Source organism: Rhynchophorus ferrugineus, unplaced genomic scaffold (genome assembly GCF_030347505.1).
Source record: "Rhynchophorus ferrugineus isolate W39M unplaced genomic scaffold, kcgeb_rfMv2 rfM6, whole genome shotgun sequence".
NCBI classification, from domain to species: domain Eukaryota; kingdom Metazoa; phylum Arthropoda; class Insecta; order Coleoptera; family Curculionidae; genus Rhynchophorus; species Rhynchophorus ferrugineus.
Genome location: NW_027472585.1, coordinates 32335772 through 32353586, shown reverse-complemented (window position 1 = coordinate 32353586; position 17815 = coordinate 32335772). Strand labels below are relative to the sequence as shown.

The following is a 17815-nucleotide window of genomic DNA, read 5'->3' as shown; positions in this document are numbered from 1 at the left end:
ATTTTTTTCACCCTTTTCGAAAACTGGAAAAAGTTATCGTTAAAGATAGTGCAAGTGTATGTAATATGGCCCTGTATAAGTCGTATATGTCGGACGGTCCCGGTAGTTCAGCCAGATGAAGAGAATCGAAATATTCTCGGCCAGAAATCACGTCTAATGGATATTTGGTACGCTGTCCAGCCCCATTACGATCGTATCCATCTCGCGGGAATTTTTATTGCCCGAGTCGAATTTATTGACCGCTTTTGTTTCCGTTTGTTTTCGGTTATTTATGGGGGGGAGTTAATTGTTAATTTGCTCTTCGACGCCGTCGCTTTCCATTTTACTTTGCCTTTATATGGACCGAACTGTCTGAGGAAAAATAAGAGCGATCGAGATTGCGGAGTAAAAAGTCGATTAGTGTCCTATTAGATTGAAATTATAGCGTCATAAATTTTCAATGTCTGGAATATGCTTATTCATATATTAGGTACTTCTATGTATTTCGATCAGCGAAAATGATTGGTGATAATGCGAGGTATCAAATCTAAATAAGGGTGATATTCATAAAGAAATGTGAAGAGGTATGAATAAAACATTTTTTCACTGCCTTGAAAATGTCGCCTTTGCTGGAAATTTTAGTTTTTACTTCAATTTCTAGTTGTATCTGAAGGCTGAAGATCGTCGAATATTCTGTGAAGCTTACGACAACTATGCTCCATCGATTTCAACATGTGAAAGCTGGTTTCGATGTTTTAAAATTGGCGATTTTGATATCGAAGATAAAGAGCGTTATTATTACAAGGACCCGTATTTGAAGGCATTACTTGATAAAACCATTAATGGGGCTATCGACTATATTTTATGTGTTTTAGCTGAGCACTGCGTGCAAATGGCCAGAATACCTGCGAAAACACAAGAATGTTATTCTACGGCATGAAATCGCTCGACCACGTGTTTCATATTCGGTGGAAACACACTTGGACCCATTAAAATGCTCTTTCTTTATATGAGTATAGAACTGTTTGAGCGCAGCGCAGACTAGAAGTGGTCTCTAAAGATACATCGTTCCTTTTAGATAGAATCGGTGAATTGTCTGAAAGATAGCGAAGACACCTTGAAAAAAAAAAAACATTTTAACGATGTTTCAGATAAAAAATCTTTTAAAACTATCTTAAAGGCCTTGCAACATTTTTAGTTCTGTATTTGATTTGAAAAAATCCGCTGCGGAAAGCTTTGCAAACAGTTTTAGAAATTTATGGTGTTTGGGCTTCGCCACTTCGCAATTTTGGCTTCAACGATTTCAAAAAGTTCGAATATAATTAATTGATGGATCAACTGATCCAAAAAGATTGAGAATGCTAATACATGCATTTATTGACAATGGCGTTTCAAACCGTTAAAAAATCGCGGTTTTAGTGCTTGGCAGTTAAAAAGAAACACTTTTTTGTGTTGTATTGTGATGAAAGGGAAAAAACGCTGAAGAATTACAAACATGAATGGCTTACGAACTAATCAATTTCAAAATATCATTCCTTCGACATGGTATTGCCATATGAAAAATAGGAAAAGGTCGTAAAAAGTTATGGAAACTATTTCGATTATTGCCAATAAAAGCCTTTTTAAAGTGAAACACTGATCAGAGTACAGGCAAGCACCTATTATTAATATTTTAATGTTAATAACTATTGCTGTGTCTATGAATTGATGAGAGTCTATGAACCACTAGTTGACTCGGTAGACAGAAAAAATTTCTATGAGCAAATACTTTTCAATCGATCAATCAACAATCGATGAATGACATTTGTGGCGCTCGAACTGCTAAACTGGACTGAATATTATGGACTTCTGGAGTTTTTTGAAAAATTGCAATTAAAATTTTTTTTATATAAACCCTTTACAAAGATTAGACAACTTAAAAAAGGATTAATATACACTATATACTATATCTTTCTTAGATTATTATCTTCTATTTTATCTAACACCAGACTTATTGAAAATCAATGATCAAATAATACTACATAATTAGTTATTTTACATCATTTAACATTTAAAATACCATAGAGTTATAATAAATATAGGAGTATTTTTCTGATCAAACCAAAACGTTTATTTATTTGTATGATATGATTAAAATGTAATAATATATTTGTAATTAAATTACCTGCTGAACTGGGAATGGTTGCATGAGGACCCATGAAACCGCCGAGCTTTGCGCTGTGGTGATACGAGCTCATGAAAAAATCACTCTGATACTTGTAGCTGCTCGGATCGCTGGACGCTGGCTGAGTCGCAGCTGCCAATCCTTGGAAGTCGAATTTGTAGGCGTATCTCTTGCCGTGAACTTTAGTCATGATGTTCTTATCGTAGTAATACCTGAAAAATAAGATCGCTTTATAATTTTAACAGACGCAATATGGTATAGTCTATTAAAAGTTTTTTAGTAGTGCATCATGGATATTTGTGACGACGAAATATTGCAATGTTGTCGAATTAACTCTGAGTTTTAGTTCAGTTTGGCTTTGACATCCAAAAAATTCTAATCTAGATAAAATAATTGAACAAAAATATTATGAAAAATAATTTACTTTATCTTTATAGTAAATCTAAAAACTACCGTTAATTATACATCCACAATAATTTATAGGTAAGAGTTAAAATCTATTATCACTATTGCTTTCAAGAATTTTTCATACAGCCGTTCGCTTCGTTTCAAGTCTGACAGCCGGTCGCCATCTGGTTGTCAGATGGACGCTAAATTATTCAAAATATTAATATCCATAATTTATATCGCCGAAAATGCCGAAAATAGTAGATATTCAGAATCACAAATTGATTGCAGCTTTAATAGGTTATTTGGAAAATAATATAAGTCCCTACAATTTTATTGAAAATGTTTTTCAGCGGCTTGCTGCTGAGCTAAATATTACTGTGAGTACTGTGAATAACATCGCTTACAAAATGAAGAATAATAAGTTCGATTCACCCAAGAAAATCCGTCTACATACAAAGTGGTTGACGAATCTTGACCATCTTGATATTGGCTCTATTCGAGACCAAATATACGAAATGTATGAGAACAGTAAGTACACAAACTATTTCATCGATATAAACATAATTTAATAAAATTATTTTAGAGAAAATTGTCTCTCTGAAAATAAATAGGGACATGCAGCTTTTTGAGGGATGTAAGAAAATGGTGTAAGGATAACCCTCGGAGATATAACTCCTATAATATAACTTCCAGACATTACCTTATATAGAATTAATTTTTTAAAGGCATAAAATAAGACCAAGGAGGATAAACTATTTGAATTTGTGTATCTTAATGAAACTTGGATATTTCAAAATGGTTCATTGTGGCACTCTCGGCAAGATGGTAACAAAAAAAGTGTAAAGACAACAAAAATTGATGGAGAAAGGTAAAAGTTACAATAGCATTCGATTAGGTTTTGTTGATCATTATATTTGTTAATAATTAATTGCAGATTTATTGCTGAGCGAGAAGGATATTCCATCAAAAACTGTTTGGATATGGGGAAGGAAGCATTATCAACCATAACACCTTGGGTTTGGATGGACTCGATTAAACATACAGAGGAAGTAATTGATAAATGGTGGAATTGTGAACATGTTTCACACAGATTAGAAATTAACAGTTAAGTGATTGAATTGGACAATGAGTGGGAAAGTGAAAGTGACTGAAGGAAACGTTCAGGATATGTGATAATGCTGTGCAATTCCAAAAATTCCTGAGACAGGGTTATGAGATTGGAAACAACTAAAGATATGCACATAATTAATTGAATATAACTGTAGAAAATGGTAATGTAGGGCGTGAAAGATTTGTGTGCACAGATATGATTGTAATTGCTCAAAATTAAATATGAGCATTAGGTTACAACGTATGAGGAGAGAATGAATATTAACTGTTTTGTAGATATGATAAATACATTAGACAGAATTCAGTGATTAATTTTGTGAAGAATGGTGTACACAGATAGTAGAAGAAAAAATTAAATAAACAGTGATACGAAGATTTCTTGACAAGTAAACACACCCCTGAAGCAAACAAAAACTAAGTGAAAAAAGTAAATATGCTCTCGGATGAAAGTAAAATACGTTTCTCAGATATACAAATGTTAATTAGGTGTATTTGGCCTTCAGGGGGATACCATTATATAAAAAAACATGCCTAGAAACTCTACTTCATGGATGGTGAGGAAAAGAGTTCAATGCAAACAAAACAAATCTAACCTAGAAACTATTATACCTGTGTTCCTAATTGTAGTTTTAAGTCATTCGATAATATATGTATTAGATGTATTAATGTTAAAAAAATATATTAATTGCTAAAAATAATTTATATTTGATAACATTTCTGTCATTTTGTCATTTTTGTTGTGATTTCGTCCTTCAAACGGTCCAATAACGCTATTTAATAGTGGCTGTTGATGGTTCTTCCTTTTTCAAGGTAGTCAATGAAAATTATTCCATGCGCATCCCAAAATACAAACGCCATAACCTTGCCAGTCGACTTTTGCGTTTTCCCACGCTTTGGAGCGGGTTCATCGTGTGCAGTCCACTCGGATGACTGTCGATTGGACTTGTGATTGACGGAGTGAAATGATGGAGCCATGTTTCATCCATATTCACTTATCGACGCAAAAACTCGGGTTTATTATGCTTGATCATCTTCAAATACTGCTCCCAATCATCAACTCGTTGTTGTTTTTGGTTAAAAGTAAGCTCGCGCGGCACCCAATTTGCATAGAGCTTTCTAATACCCAAATATTCGTGAATGATATGATATACACGTGATATCTTTAGAGTGTCTGCTATTTCATTAAATTTCAATTTATGGTCATTCAAAATCATTTTGTGGATTTTTTAAATGTTTTCGTCGGTAACAATCTCTTTTGGGCGTCCACTGTGTTCACCGTCTTCGGTGTTCATTTCACCATGTCTAAACTTAGCATACTAATCCTTGAGTGTTTGCTTCAACTGTATTTTTTCCCTTCAAAAAGCAATATTTTGTCAACACGCGAAATTCCTTTTTATCCATTTCTTTCACAATATCAAAACTTGCTTCACCCAAAATGCTATAATTCACAAATTAACGATCCGACAGCTGTCAAATTTATACATGCATCTTTTGAGGGTTAGGGCTAACTAAAAACATATGGATTTAATTACAGTATCGCCATCTATATGTCAGGCCGGGGACTTTTCAATTGACCTGTTATTTTAACTAATCAATTTGTTTCAAGTTGCTCTTATTAACTAATTTACCATGATTGCACTACCTATAAACAACTATTTTGTACTTGAATATCGTGCCAAAAATAATATATTTTGCTATGAATTTCACTGAACCATTTTGTTTAAAAAATACGAATAAGTGAATCATAATTAAATAATATTGAACAGGAAATATTTTCCTTACACACCTCATATCACTTATTTGGATACCAACTGGTCCTAGAGTTATATTTATTACTTTTCTTCTAACTAAAAAATAATTATTACTGTTGAAATATTTGTTTAGTTTGTTATAAATTTATAAATATGTAACATGACCCAGGCTATCCGGCCATCTGTTTTTGAACTACATGAGTGGTCTGCTGTAAATAAGAAATAGTTTTTCGGTAGTTTTTACAGTTTGTTAAATATTAATAATCCAGTTGCTTAGTTTTTAGTAATGCTTTCTTTTAAATAGCCATAAATAGTAATTCTAGCAAAAGCAGATAATTAACAACATTATATATTATCAACAGCAGATAGTTTATTCAGAGTCAGAGGATCATAGAAAATTTTACAGTATCGATAGAATCATAAAATTTCCTTCTGTGTTCAGTTTCATTGAAGATTGTCCGAATGCCCGCAGCAACCTTTACTAATACTCAATATTTGAAATAATTTGATAAATAGGTTTTTTCTGTTCCGGCTAACTGTTCTCTTTGTCACAATAATCGAAAATGTATTTGGGACGATTGTCCTTCCCGAACGCCCTAATTGAAGGTCGGATGGCGTTTTTTCGACCGGCAGATTGATTTTTAATAGAGTTACCCGATCCAATAACTGTCGGCCGAGATAGAAATGGGTTTTTGTCTGTGTGGAGGCCGAATTCACTCCGACTGAATCACGTCGCGGAACAGTGTATGTACGACGTCATACAGGATGTTCCATAAGTATTTATTCGCTTAACCTTTACAATATCATTGTCATAATTCATCATATGATGAGACATATAGTCTATTCAAAGTTTTTTTGTACATACGTCATCAAGATGTTTAATGTATTGCCTGCCGCAATTTGCAAATTCGTTTTAGAATCAGACAATATGTTCCTTGTCATTTTATTCTAGTTCAAACGTGAAACCGTCGGCTTTCAAACGTAGGTAAAATATTCAAAATATTAGTTATAATTACTACAGGTTATAAACCAGCAAACGTTATTTCAGCAGTTTGATTATCGCTGTATGTATGCGCAATCGCAATGTGTAATATATCATATCACTTTGTATAAAAATACCGAAAACAATAGATAGTCAGGGTTACAAACTGAATGCGCGATTAATAAGTTGTTTCGAAAAGGAACGAGATAATGGAGGCCCCCTTTTGCCCGTAAATTGCATTACAGAGGTAAATATTGATGATATTAAATATTATAAGTTGCTGCAATTTTATTGAAAATGTCTTTAGCGTGTTGCTGCTGCGCTGGATACTAGTGTTGGTACTGTGACTAGCATCGCTTACAAAATTAAGAAGAATATGTTAGATTCAACCAAGAAACTCGTCTATATACGAAGTGGGTGACGAATCTTGACCATTTCCATATTGGCTTTTTAGTTTTAAAGTTTTGAAGAGACTATGCTAAAAACTGAACTATTTAAAATTTTTACTAGGTCATAAATGTTTATTTTTATTTTTATGTATAATTTGAAGGAAATTTGTTTTTATGCTGATATTTTTGTAACATTTGAGGTAAATATTATTTGTTTAATTTTAACAATATAACAAGAGTCTTTTTTTTTATTATGTGATAAGATAGATCATTTACCTATCGAAAAGAAAAATATAACTACAAGTTAAATATTAGATAAAAGTTGCTCAATCTACGCTAGAATCTCCAAAAATAATTAGAAGTAAGTACTAATATAATATAATATTTTTCAAGGGAAGTAAATTGAGTAGTTTGAAAAGAAACAGACTAACCTTTGACTCCAACTTCTGGTAGGAATCAGACAGAACAACACCAAAAGACTAAGAACTAAGTGTACATGTGGTAAAATTGCAAGAATTTATATATATATATATATATATATATATATATATATATTATATATGATTCCGATATTGTGTTAAATTACCTAAACATTATTTAACGTAACCAGGAAACTATTTTAATTCGTTTGTGTACGAAGATATTCTATGGACATTTTTAATTATTGGCAAAAATGTACCAAACCAAATTTAACAAAAAAATTCAATCATATTATATCAGGTAATGTAATAAGAAACATAATAATTAGGTGTTGCTTGTTCTGGCGGATGAAATTAATTTTTTTCAGTATTACAAAGGGCTAAAATGCAAGTATTTTGCATGGTTACGTATAGCATGGATAGCTGCCAATTAAGTATTCATGAAGAATATATAAAAAGAAAAGGAGGTTTCGAAATCAAAATTTAACATGTAATTATTATATTCAGTAAATTCAAATATTGTAGTTTTGAGTATATGTTGAAAAAAATATTTTTTTTCATTTATAGTTTGTACATATGATCTTTGCACTATGCTAGCTAATGGAGGAACGTATTAGATGTGAAAAGTGCGTTTGTCTTTTTTACTAATTCTTCGTTCTACTTTCGACTATATACATTAGCTTTCATTTTCATGCCCCCTTAAAAGCTTGCTTCACTTAGGTGGTGCGTGTGGAGGCATGTAAGTATTACAATCAAGGCTTAAATCTGCTTTTTTCGAATGCTTATCTTGACAATCCTTCTGCATGACTGCAAGACTTTGGTATTATTAACGTCTGAGAGCTGTAAGATTGAGGTAGTTCAAATGCGATGCTTTTATGCAAATTCAACATGTTTATTTTCATGATTGTATAGAATCGAATTTCGAGTGAAAAATGAAAGAATATACAGTTAGCAGCTCTGAAAAAATCATAGATCAAAATCATAGAGAGTCTTCTGAAAGATAGGAGAGGAACATTGACTGAGATCAAAACAGTTACGGCTGACCGCCAACTGTTGCCAGACTAGGTGAAGGGTGTAGAGTGAAGTCGAGCAACACCAGTAGCAGCGAATTGGTTGGAAAGCAAACAACCGCCGGATCTGGATTGGTGGCGATGAAATGGACCATTTTAACTATGTTCAATAAAGCTTTTTAACATCTTTATTAGATACGCTTAGTACAATCTTAATTTGCAATTAATTTATTACTACTTTCCCTATGAACTTAGATTAATTAACAAGCAAGACGAGTGCAAGAAAATACATCAGTATGTATTCCTCAATTATAAATTATAATTATTTATTAATTATTAACTTATAGCTATAGTTTACACTAAATGTATACACTAAATGTATATAAGTTCCTATGGTTTTGTTTGTTTCAATATCCTGACATCCTGCGCGTTCCTGTCCAGCAGTTGTATTGCTTCCACGTTAGTATGATTTACTAATCGTCTTTCGTGTTTCGATGAAATCTTGGATAACTTCGCAAATCCATTTGATTTCCAGGTCATCGTGCAGTTCTTCGTTGGTTATATAGTGATAGGTATAGGTAATCAATCTAAGAACCTTGTTTTGACAGCGTTGTATGACTAGTTGATTTGAATTTTTAGTGCAACCCTATATTTGCACCCCATAGGTCCAATGTCTAATGTGTTTTGCTTTTTGTTTAACGTGATGCTTCCAATTTAATCTACCGTCAAGATGGATTCCAAGGTATTTAGCTGATTCTGCTTGAGGAATCGGGCATCCATTGAGTGATATAATTGAGTTTTTATTATTTCGCCTCAATGCAAAATTAACGTGGATAGATTTGGAGCTATTAAGTTGAATTTTCCAGTCTTTCGTCCATTTGTAGATTTTGTTGACTGCCACTTGCACTTTTTCTATTGCCCTAGACAGAGATATATCTTTTGCCATAATAATTGTGTCGTCAGCAAAGGTTCCAAGAAGTGTTTCTTTTGTTGTTGGAATGTCAGCAGTATAGAGCAGATAGAGGAGAGGTCCTAAGATGCTACCTTGTGGAACTCCAGCCGAGATATTTTTAAATGCCGAGAACGCCATTTCGAGCGATATTCTAAATTTTTTCCGAATAAATATGACTCCAGCAATTGACAATAGTTACGCGGTAACAATTTCCTCATCTTACAGATTAATTAAATGCCAAACCCGATCAAAAGCTTGTGAGAAATCCAGGAATATTGCAGGGCCGTATTTCTTTTCCTCAAACGCTCTTTCAATAGCCGCAGTTACTCTGTGCACTTCATCGATTGTTGAATGGTGATTTCGAAAACCAAACTGGAAATCTGGTATTATTACAAATTTTTTAACACGTTTAAATATTATTTTCTCAAATAGCTTTGATATTGCAGGTAGCAATGAAATAGGCCTGTAAGATTCGACTTGTTCTGCAGGTTTGTCAGTTTTTTGAACATACTTATTTGTGCCATCTTAAAGCATTCCGGGACATGCTTCAGCCTTAAACAGTCATTAAATATATATGTCAACATGGTGACTGCTTTTCGTGGCAGTTCTTTCAATAATCCAGGTGAAATGTCATCTATACCAGGTGCCTTTTTAGGATTGAGGTTATCAATATCAGTGGCAACTTCCTGTGGAGAAATTAGATTTAGATCTACATCGGGTTGATAAACAGGAGATGTATCCATGGTGGATTCTATATCATTAGGTTGAAATATGTTAGCTAAGTATTGTGCGAACAATTTAGCTTTTTCATTGTCGCGTCGAACCCATTCATTTCGATCATTTTTAATTAGCGGTACTTGAATAATATTTGTCTGCTTGTGGGCTTAATTCACATACATACTTTTGAAAGCAATTCTGTTTATATTCTTTGATCTTTTAATTCGTCTGATTACTAATTCTATTAAAAGTAGTTTTGTCTGCAGCATTTCTGGTTCTGTGGCATACTCTTCTAGCTGTTCGCCTTTTTTTAAGCCTTTAATTTTGCGCAACAAAAAGTTCAAATTCTATCGGAAGATGAAGATGTGAAGAATATATTTTTGGGCTTTAATCTTCCAAAATAATTTTCAAAGTTAATGTAATATAATTTATTTTAAAATATTCTTATAATTCTATGTGAAATACAGACGAATATACGGAATATAAATTTATTTTGTGCGAAGTAAACGATGACTAATTCAGTATAAATCGAATGCCTCACCTTAATGCCCTACTGAGTTTGTCGTAGTTCATGTTTGGTTTGGATTTTCGTTCTCCCCATCTCCTTGCCACTTCGTCGGGGTCGGTCAGCTTGAATTCTCCGTTGGTTCCCTCCCATGTGATGCAGGCGGCATTCGACGAATCGCTCAGTAATTCGAGAAGGAATTGCCATAGTTGAATTTGACCGGATCCTACAAAAGAAATAACAACTTTTATAATTGTGAAATTATATTACGTCTTTTGTTGGAAGGATTTAGATATATAGAAATATAATAACGACGACCATGTGAACTATTCGGTCTGGATTGTATTTTGGTGTTTTTGTATGTATTACATGCAAGATTATAGTTTTGTATTTATTGATATCGATCAATATCAAACGTAAATGACATGACCGTGTCTTTTCAACTGAAATTTGGTCTTTGTCTGCATTTTCTTTGAACTTTTTTAGTCTCTCGTCATTAAGATTAAAATTATCACTTTTCAATCGATGACACCAAAATCGAGAATTGGGATTTGATGGAACAGTATCAGCATTAGTTTCTAAAACTGTCTAAGGACTTCGCCAGATCTCTGGATTTTTCCAAATTAAACAAGAAAGGTAATTTTCTCTTAGTGGTTCAACAATTTGGCCAATCAGCAATACGTATTTCTTATTCATTTTAACAAGTAATTCCCTGGGTAGGATATATGATCTAAATATTTGTTTAAAGTTTATAAATATCAATTAATCAGGACGGATGCTAGTAAACATTTTAGTCTACGTACTTCATTGTTATCACACACATTTAGCTGATTGTCAAGTCCATCGGGGTGCGGTGACACCTTTTCGAATGACTTTACAGTAACACTTTGACTATGTTCGTTATAGATTCTGGAAGGATATTACTTCATTAGAAAAGTAGTATGGAGCATCGCTTATAGAACGTAACACTGTTTTCGATCCATTAAATGATGGCTACATTAGATTTGCTAGGGATATATAGGAAGGGATCTAAATATTGATTTATACAGAAATATCTTGTTTTCTAAGTACATCTTCGATTTTAGCCCGGAAATCCAATGTATTTGGTTTAGTTAAAGTACGAGTTGTTTCACAAGTTTGACAATATATGGTTGTGAAATCCCCAGGACTGACTGTAATAGTTAATGCAAAATATACCTAAACGTTACGAATATAACATCAACATTTATCATAAACCTCTTTATAATGTGGAGAGAAAAAATTATTGACCTCGATTTAATGAATTTATAACCTTTATAATTTATAATCTTTACATAACGTATGCTATCACTGATTCTAACTTAATTCTACAATAATTCATATTTCGATAGGTTCAGATATGTTACATTCTCGTAAGAAAGTCATTGTTGTTTGATGCTAGGTAATGGGACTATGCTTTTGTTATAAAATGCAACATCGCAAAGAAACGTTGGTCACAATTCTGAGATTTAAAGAAAATTTTCCGAGGAAAGTGGGTTTCGTGCAAACAATAAAAGTTTGAAATTGGACAAATGATATTGAATTGGTGAATACGTGGACATAGAGGAATACGATGAAATTGCTACAATAGTTCCGTGACAAAGGTATGGAAATCGGAGACCCTATTATTCAGGAAAAATTTCAACATTTAAAAGTGGATTTAGGACATGCATTGTGAATTGGGCTTCATAATTAAAATAAGAAACAATATTATTTTTTTGAGAAATATATGGTAAAAGCGCAAAAGTAAAAGAAGTGTTTGATGTGTGGAAAGACACACCTGTAAAGTAGACATGTGGATATGTTTCTGTAGATATCTTTGAAGTTGATGAAACAGGAGTTTTTTTACAATTTTTTAACAGACACAATATTATTTGGGAAGCCGATAAGTGTCATGGCGGGAAAAATAGTATGTTCGTTCAACAGTGTTGCTAGGAACAAACTGTATAGCATGTAATACCTTGAACAATTGACTTAATAGCATTAATTAAGAGATGAAGATGAAAATATTTATCTATAATTATGCAGCACATGGAGATATTCTGGAAACACCACTTCGAAATTTTAACCACTAGACCAAGTCACTAGGTCAAAGCTTCAAAATGCACTATAGAAAAGAAGGACAGTGTCTTGCTGATATTGAACACTAAACGCCAACTAAAATTGACGTGTTATAATGTGGATAATTGCTAACTGCTTCAAGAAGAGCGGATTTAAAGTTCTGAAGACTTGCCACTTGCCGAATTTGCGAAGGCCTGGCACAGAGTTAAAGAAGAATTCAACCTTCAAGAGAGTAAATTCGAAGTGTTTATTACCTTTGATGATACCGTCATCTATAGTTTTTTATACTATAGGAGATGTGAAATGTACCAAACATCTTAAACATTAGTCACAATAGAAATGTTAGGCTAATTTGTGAATTCAAGATAATTTATTCTATTTATATTATATTCTTTAAATATATTATATATATATTATAATTTGTATAATTTTCCACAATTGGCAACGTTGCAAATCAACCATGATTCTCCTGAATTAGACTCTTGTGTTTTCTTATCTTGTTAAAACGAATCTTAGTCCAACCTTACTTCTATATAACAAACCTCATTGTGGCGAATAATATAATAAAACGAATATCTTCTAATTCCCTTCAGTTTCGTGACGTCGAGGTTGCACTGTACTTGCATATTATTAAAGCATAAATAAGTTGTTTTTGGAGCGACCTTGATAATAACAGTTAGATGCAGAGAAATGTCAAAGCTATCGAAATAAACAATTTGTTCGCATTTTCACCAATATATCTCCCTGCCCAATATACGAATCCTGTCGCGAATAGTCACTATTGTATTTGTGTAATGAATTAGCATGGGAATAGGAAACACTGATTGTTTAAAAACTTGTTGTCCTATCATGAACTTCCGCAAGCAGACAACGTTAAATATCTGGGAATGCATTTCAATCGACGTTTGTCAAGGAAAAAAACATATAGTTACAAAACGCAAACAGCTTGGGCTTAAACTAAACCAAGTGTATTGGCTGATAGAGCGTAAATCTAAATTATCATTAAGTAATAAGGTTTTGCTGTATAAGTCAACACTTAAGCCCATTTGGACCTATGGTATTGAACTGTGGGGTACTACTAGTAAATCTAACATAGATATCCTCCAGAGGTTCCAGAATAAAGTGTTGCGAGTCATCGTCGATTTCCCATATTACGTGTCCAACAAACTGATTCAACGCGATATCCCCATAGAATCCATAACGAGTGTGATTCGGAGTGTTAGTACGAAGTACTCTGAAAGACTATTGGTGCTACGACTAAATGTGCGCGATGACAGTGAAGTGCGTAGGCTCAAACGCAAACTGCTATACGAACTGATTAATAGACACATAGAGTAAGATTTAATAATCTCTGAAATAAGCTAGAATAGTTTTTAGGATAAGCTAGGATAGACTTTAAAATAAGTTGGAATAGTATCTAGAATCACGGACAGATAGTTGACGTTCTAGGAGATTAAATTAAAAAAAATTAACGGGATGACGGGAAGATGGACAGGGTCGAGGTTATACGGAAATGTTAAGGAAATTCAACAATAAAGAGGAAAGAGAGAGAGACGCTTTTTGACACCTCCTAGTTGACCAGCTAGAACCAAATGGTCTTTTGTTGATGCCATAGAGAGACATAGACCCTGAATTACAACTGGGATTGCCATATTTGGTTAACTATGTGGATTGATGAATGGGTAGCATTGTGTGGTGTTGCAACGTGTCAAGGGAGAACCTTATACTGGGCATGTGCGTGAAGCTTTCCACGAACGGGATGCCTGATTCGAGATGTGTGTTCGTGTTCGTCACAAACAATGAGGTATTGAATAATTTTTATTTAATCGCAACACTTGGAGTAGTGTAAGTACCACACCTGTTTCCAAAAAGACAGATTGGAAGTTGGTCTTTCCGTATAGGATGCTAGAATGCTATAGGTATATGAGCCATTGCCTTTGCAAATAGACTATTGGATTTGGGCTGACTATTGGAACCTGCGGGCGAATTGGAGACCGAGGTATGATTGTTTCTGGAGTCACAGGATAAGAACTTTTTCGGTTTGGGGGTGATTGCACGGAACTCCTTCCGACGATGGAAGAGAATAGCCTGAATAGTTTTACCTCGAGTTAATCTGCAGTTTCCAAAACTTATATCAATCGCAATCGCCTGGTTAAGTTGGGCTTGAAGTCTGTCACGGATGGCGTCGGAACTGTAACCGGTGGTAAAGAAAGCTGCATAAAACGCTGTGTTTGAATACTCTGAGGACTTTGCGGGACTCCTCAAGAGATATGCTTCCGAGAGGAGACTTCACCGTAGATCTTTAATTGAAAGGATCAATCTTCCAAGTATGAGTGAGTTAGGGAAATTAGGCCATTCGATAAACATAGTATTTTGTCTTTGAATATTAGACCATCGTACCACACTTAATAGAAAGCTTTGGATACATTTAGAAAGATAGATTCAGTCTTACGATCTTTTCGGCCAGCCTGGTGAATAGTGGCTGCGAAGAAGGAGCTAATCATGCTGATGGGATGAGTTCGACTGGGCTTTTTTCTTGGGGATAACTGCGACGTGCGCCTGTTTCCAATTTTTTGGGAAATGTTTTAACATCAGGATGGAGTTTATGATGTTGACGAGAAAGAGACGTACTTTTTATACCCAAAACCTCATGGTGCCGATAACGTTGCCAAATTTAGAATCCCTAGCAGATGTATTTGTGGTGACCTAAAGGGTTGTAGCGGTCGCCAGACGTGCAAGCAACCAATAGATGTTAGGAAACAGAGGATCGCTCGTACGAAATAGGTAAATAAAAGTGATTTATTAGGCAATGATTGTGTTATGTGTAAGATATGGAAATGCGATTCGCCCAGAAAGATCGAGCGTTGCGATTGGAAGCGTATTTCCATTTACATCGCGAGCAGTCGGCTTCTATTTACCATCGGGTTATTAATAATAGGCGAGGATATGCAAAACGGGCGTGTCTAAATCACCGGCGCCGGAACGTAACATGCGTCGGTTTCCTTCCGCCGGCGGCGCATTTACAAGCGAAACGACGCCGAATTTGAATTTCTAATGGCGGCCCCGACGTCCCGAATCCGGCGGCCCCCTCTATCGCCGAAAAAATCGACTCTCGCGCCCCGCTATTTTGTTTTGTTCGACTAAATTAGCGAAAATCGACGCCGCATTTATTCCGAAGTCAGGTGTCCCCGATAAATGGGAACCGACATTACCGACACGACCGTTATTACCCGCGCCTGACGAATGGTGTCCGAACACGGAACCGAACCCCGTGTCACTACGTCATTGGAATTATGATAATAACGATATTTTTTCTTTTTTTTTTTCGAGAGAGACTCATTCTAATTAAGTTATTATAATGAGAAATTATGTAATTTTTGTTTGTGATGTGTCATTTCGTTTTAAATGGGCTATGAATTATTGGATGTATAGATAATTTCCTTCTGACGTTTTTTTTTAATAAAAAATCGGATATCCCATCTTTGACTCCATAATAACTGTTGTAAAAGCGAGTTTTATTTGTTTATATTTTCTCGATATTAACATATTTTTCTTAAAACACAGACAATTCCATGTACAAAGAAAATAATTCAAGTACAAGTCATAAATCTTTCCGAATATCTATGGTACTTAGAATTTCATCTGGTAGTTTGAATAAAATTTCAAACGCGTTTAATTTTGGGTCGATTGCGGTTTTTAAAAAGAGTTTGAACGATGATGTAAAGACTCTAGGTGGGTTTGTCGCTTCTTTTTAATAGTAGAATTTGTCGCCTTTGTGAATAGTTAGCAACATAACATTGATGTACATGTGATATCTGAACAAGTACAAGGGGCATTATAACTTCATAAAAATTCATTTGTTAAGACACGACGTTCATAGTCGCTACCTTTTTCTTATTTTGTTAATGCTACCGTGTTTTGTTCAGCCCAACTTGAGATTCATAAAATGGAGGGGTTGTTCACGTGTTCTAGTTTTTTCTTTTTTATTCCATTTATTATTTTATATTTATTATTTCTTATTTCTTACATTCTATTGATTATTTTCCATTCCATTTCCATCACTCCCTATTTATTATTCTCTATATATTGTCCTCTACTTATTTATTCATTTATCCATTTATCGTTTTCTATACTATGCTACTCTATTTTATTATGTCCTCGTATCTTCGTATTTTTTCCATAATTCTTAAATTATAGTAAATATAAGATAATAGTTTCATGGTTGCGATTGTAAAAATAAATTATCACTTTTATAAACTAGAGACTAATGCCAAATTGGCCAAAGTTACTGATGTATAGTTATTATTTATGGACAACATGAGGAATACATAAACGCCACCGAAATTGGTTTCTATTGGCTCTTCGTGGCAGCTTATGCTTAGCGTGGCCGATATTTTAGGCAAATAACTCATTTGGCTCTTCGTGGCCTTATTCTATCACAGCCGACACTTCCCCGTCGTGCTCTAACTCCAAATTGTCTCGACCTTCTCCGCCGAGCGATTAACTCTTGCCTGGCCCTTGTGCCTCTTAACGGTGTTACCGGTTACGGGCACCGTCCTTACTAACAGTAAGAAGTATCAGTTAGGGTCATTGGATCAGCTGATAGGGTGAGGTTTAGTGGGTAGCCCAGAGGCAGTCTCCACATAACCAGTCTAACTCGGTTTTTCCTGCGGGTCTTCCCGACCAGGTATCCGTAACAGGATTCCCCTACCCGGTTCCAGGCCAAAAAAAAACGTATCTAGACTGTGGCCTTTGGCTTTTTTAAAGGCATTGCACATTGATCATAGCTGAAGCTGAGAAGTGAGTGCATAATAGTAAGAGCATAGCTCATTTATATATTTATTTGAGTTTTTAGGTTAATCCTAGCGAGACCTACTAATTTTTGTTGTTTGTTGGTTATATGTTGTAATTATGGTTAATTGACAATAAAGCGTACATAAACTCCACTAAAGGTGGTTCCTGCCGGCTCTTAATGGCAGCGTATCTAGTGTGTGGCCTTTGGCTTTTTCTCTTGTAGGCATTGCACATTCATCATAGCTGGAGTTAGAGAAGTGACTACACAATACCAGAAGTATTGATTATTTATTTATATGAGTTTATAGCTTAACAATAGCGAGGCCTACTAATTTTTGTTGCTTTTTGATTATATGTTGTAATTATGGTTGACATTGACATTGTAATTATGGTTATTGACAATCTGAAGCATACATAAACGCCACCACAGGTGTCTTCTGCTGGCTCTTAGCGACAGCGTATTTAGTAGGTGTGTCTCTGGCTCTTTCTCTTGTACGCATTGCACGTTCGTCATATTCGGATTTCCAACAAAATTGCTGATTTATTTACTTATCTACATACTGTAAATTTCTGA

The 17815-nt window shown here is 34.4% G+C and overlaps 1 protein-coding gene across 1 annotated transcript in view; it reads right to left on the bottom strand.

Annotated features, from left to right (window-relative positions):
- Ets65A (DNA-binding protein D-ETS-3) overlaps nucleotides 1–17815 on the bottom strand; it is a 158399-nt gene that overhangs the window by 7598 nt on the left and 132986 nt on the right. Inside the window, exons 8-9 of the mRNA XM_076407008.1 lie at nucleotides 10405–10594; nucleotides 2144–2355 (exon numbers count right to left, since the gene is read on the bottom strand). Of these exons, the coding sequence (XP_076263123.1) occupies nucleotides 2144–2355; nucleotides 10405–10594 (402 nt within the window). The remainder of the gene's footprint in view (nucleotides 1–2143; nucleotides 2356–10404; nucleotides 10595–17815) is intronic.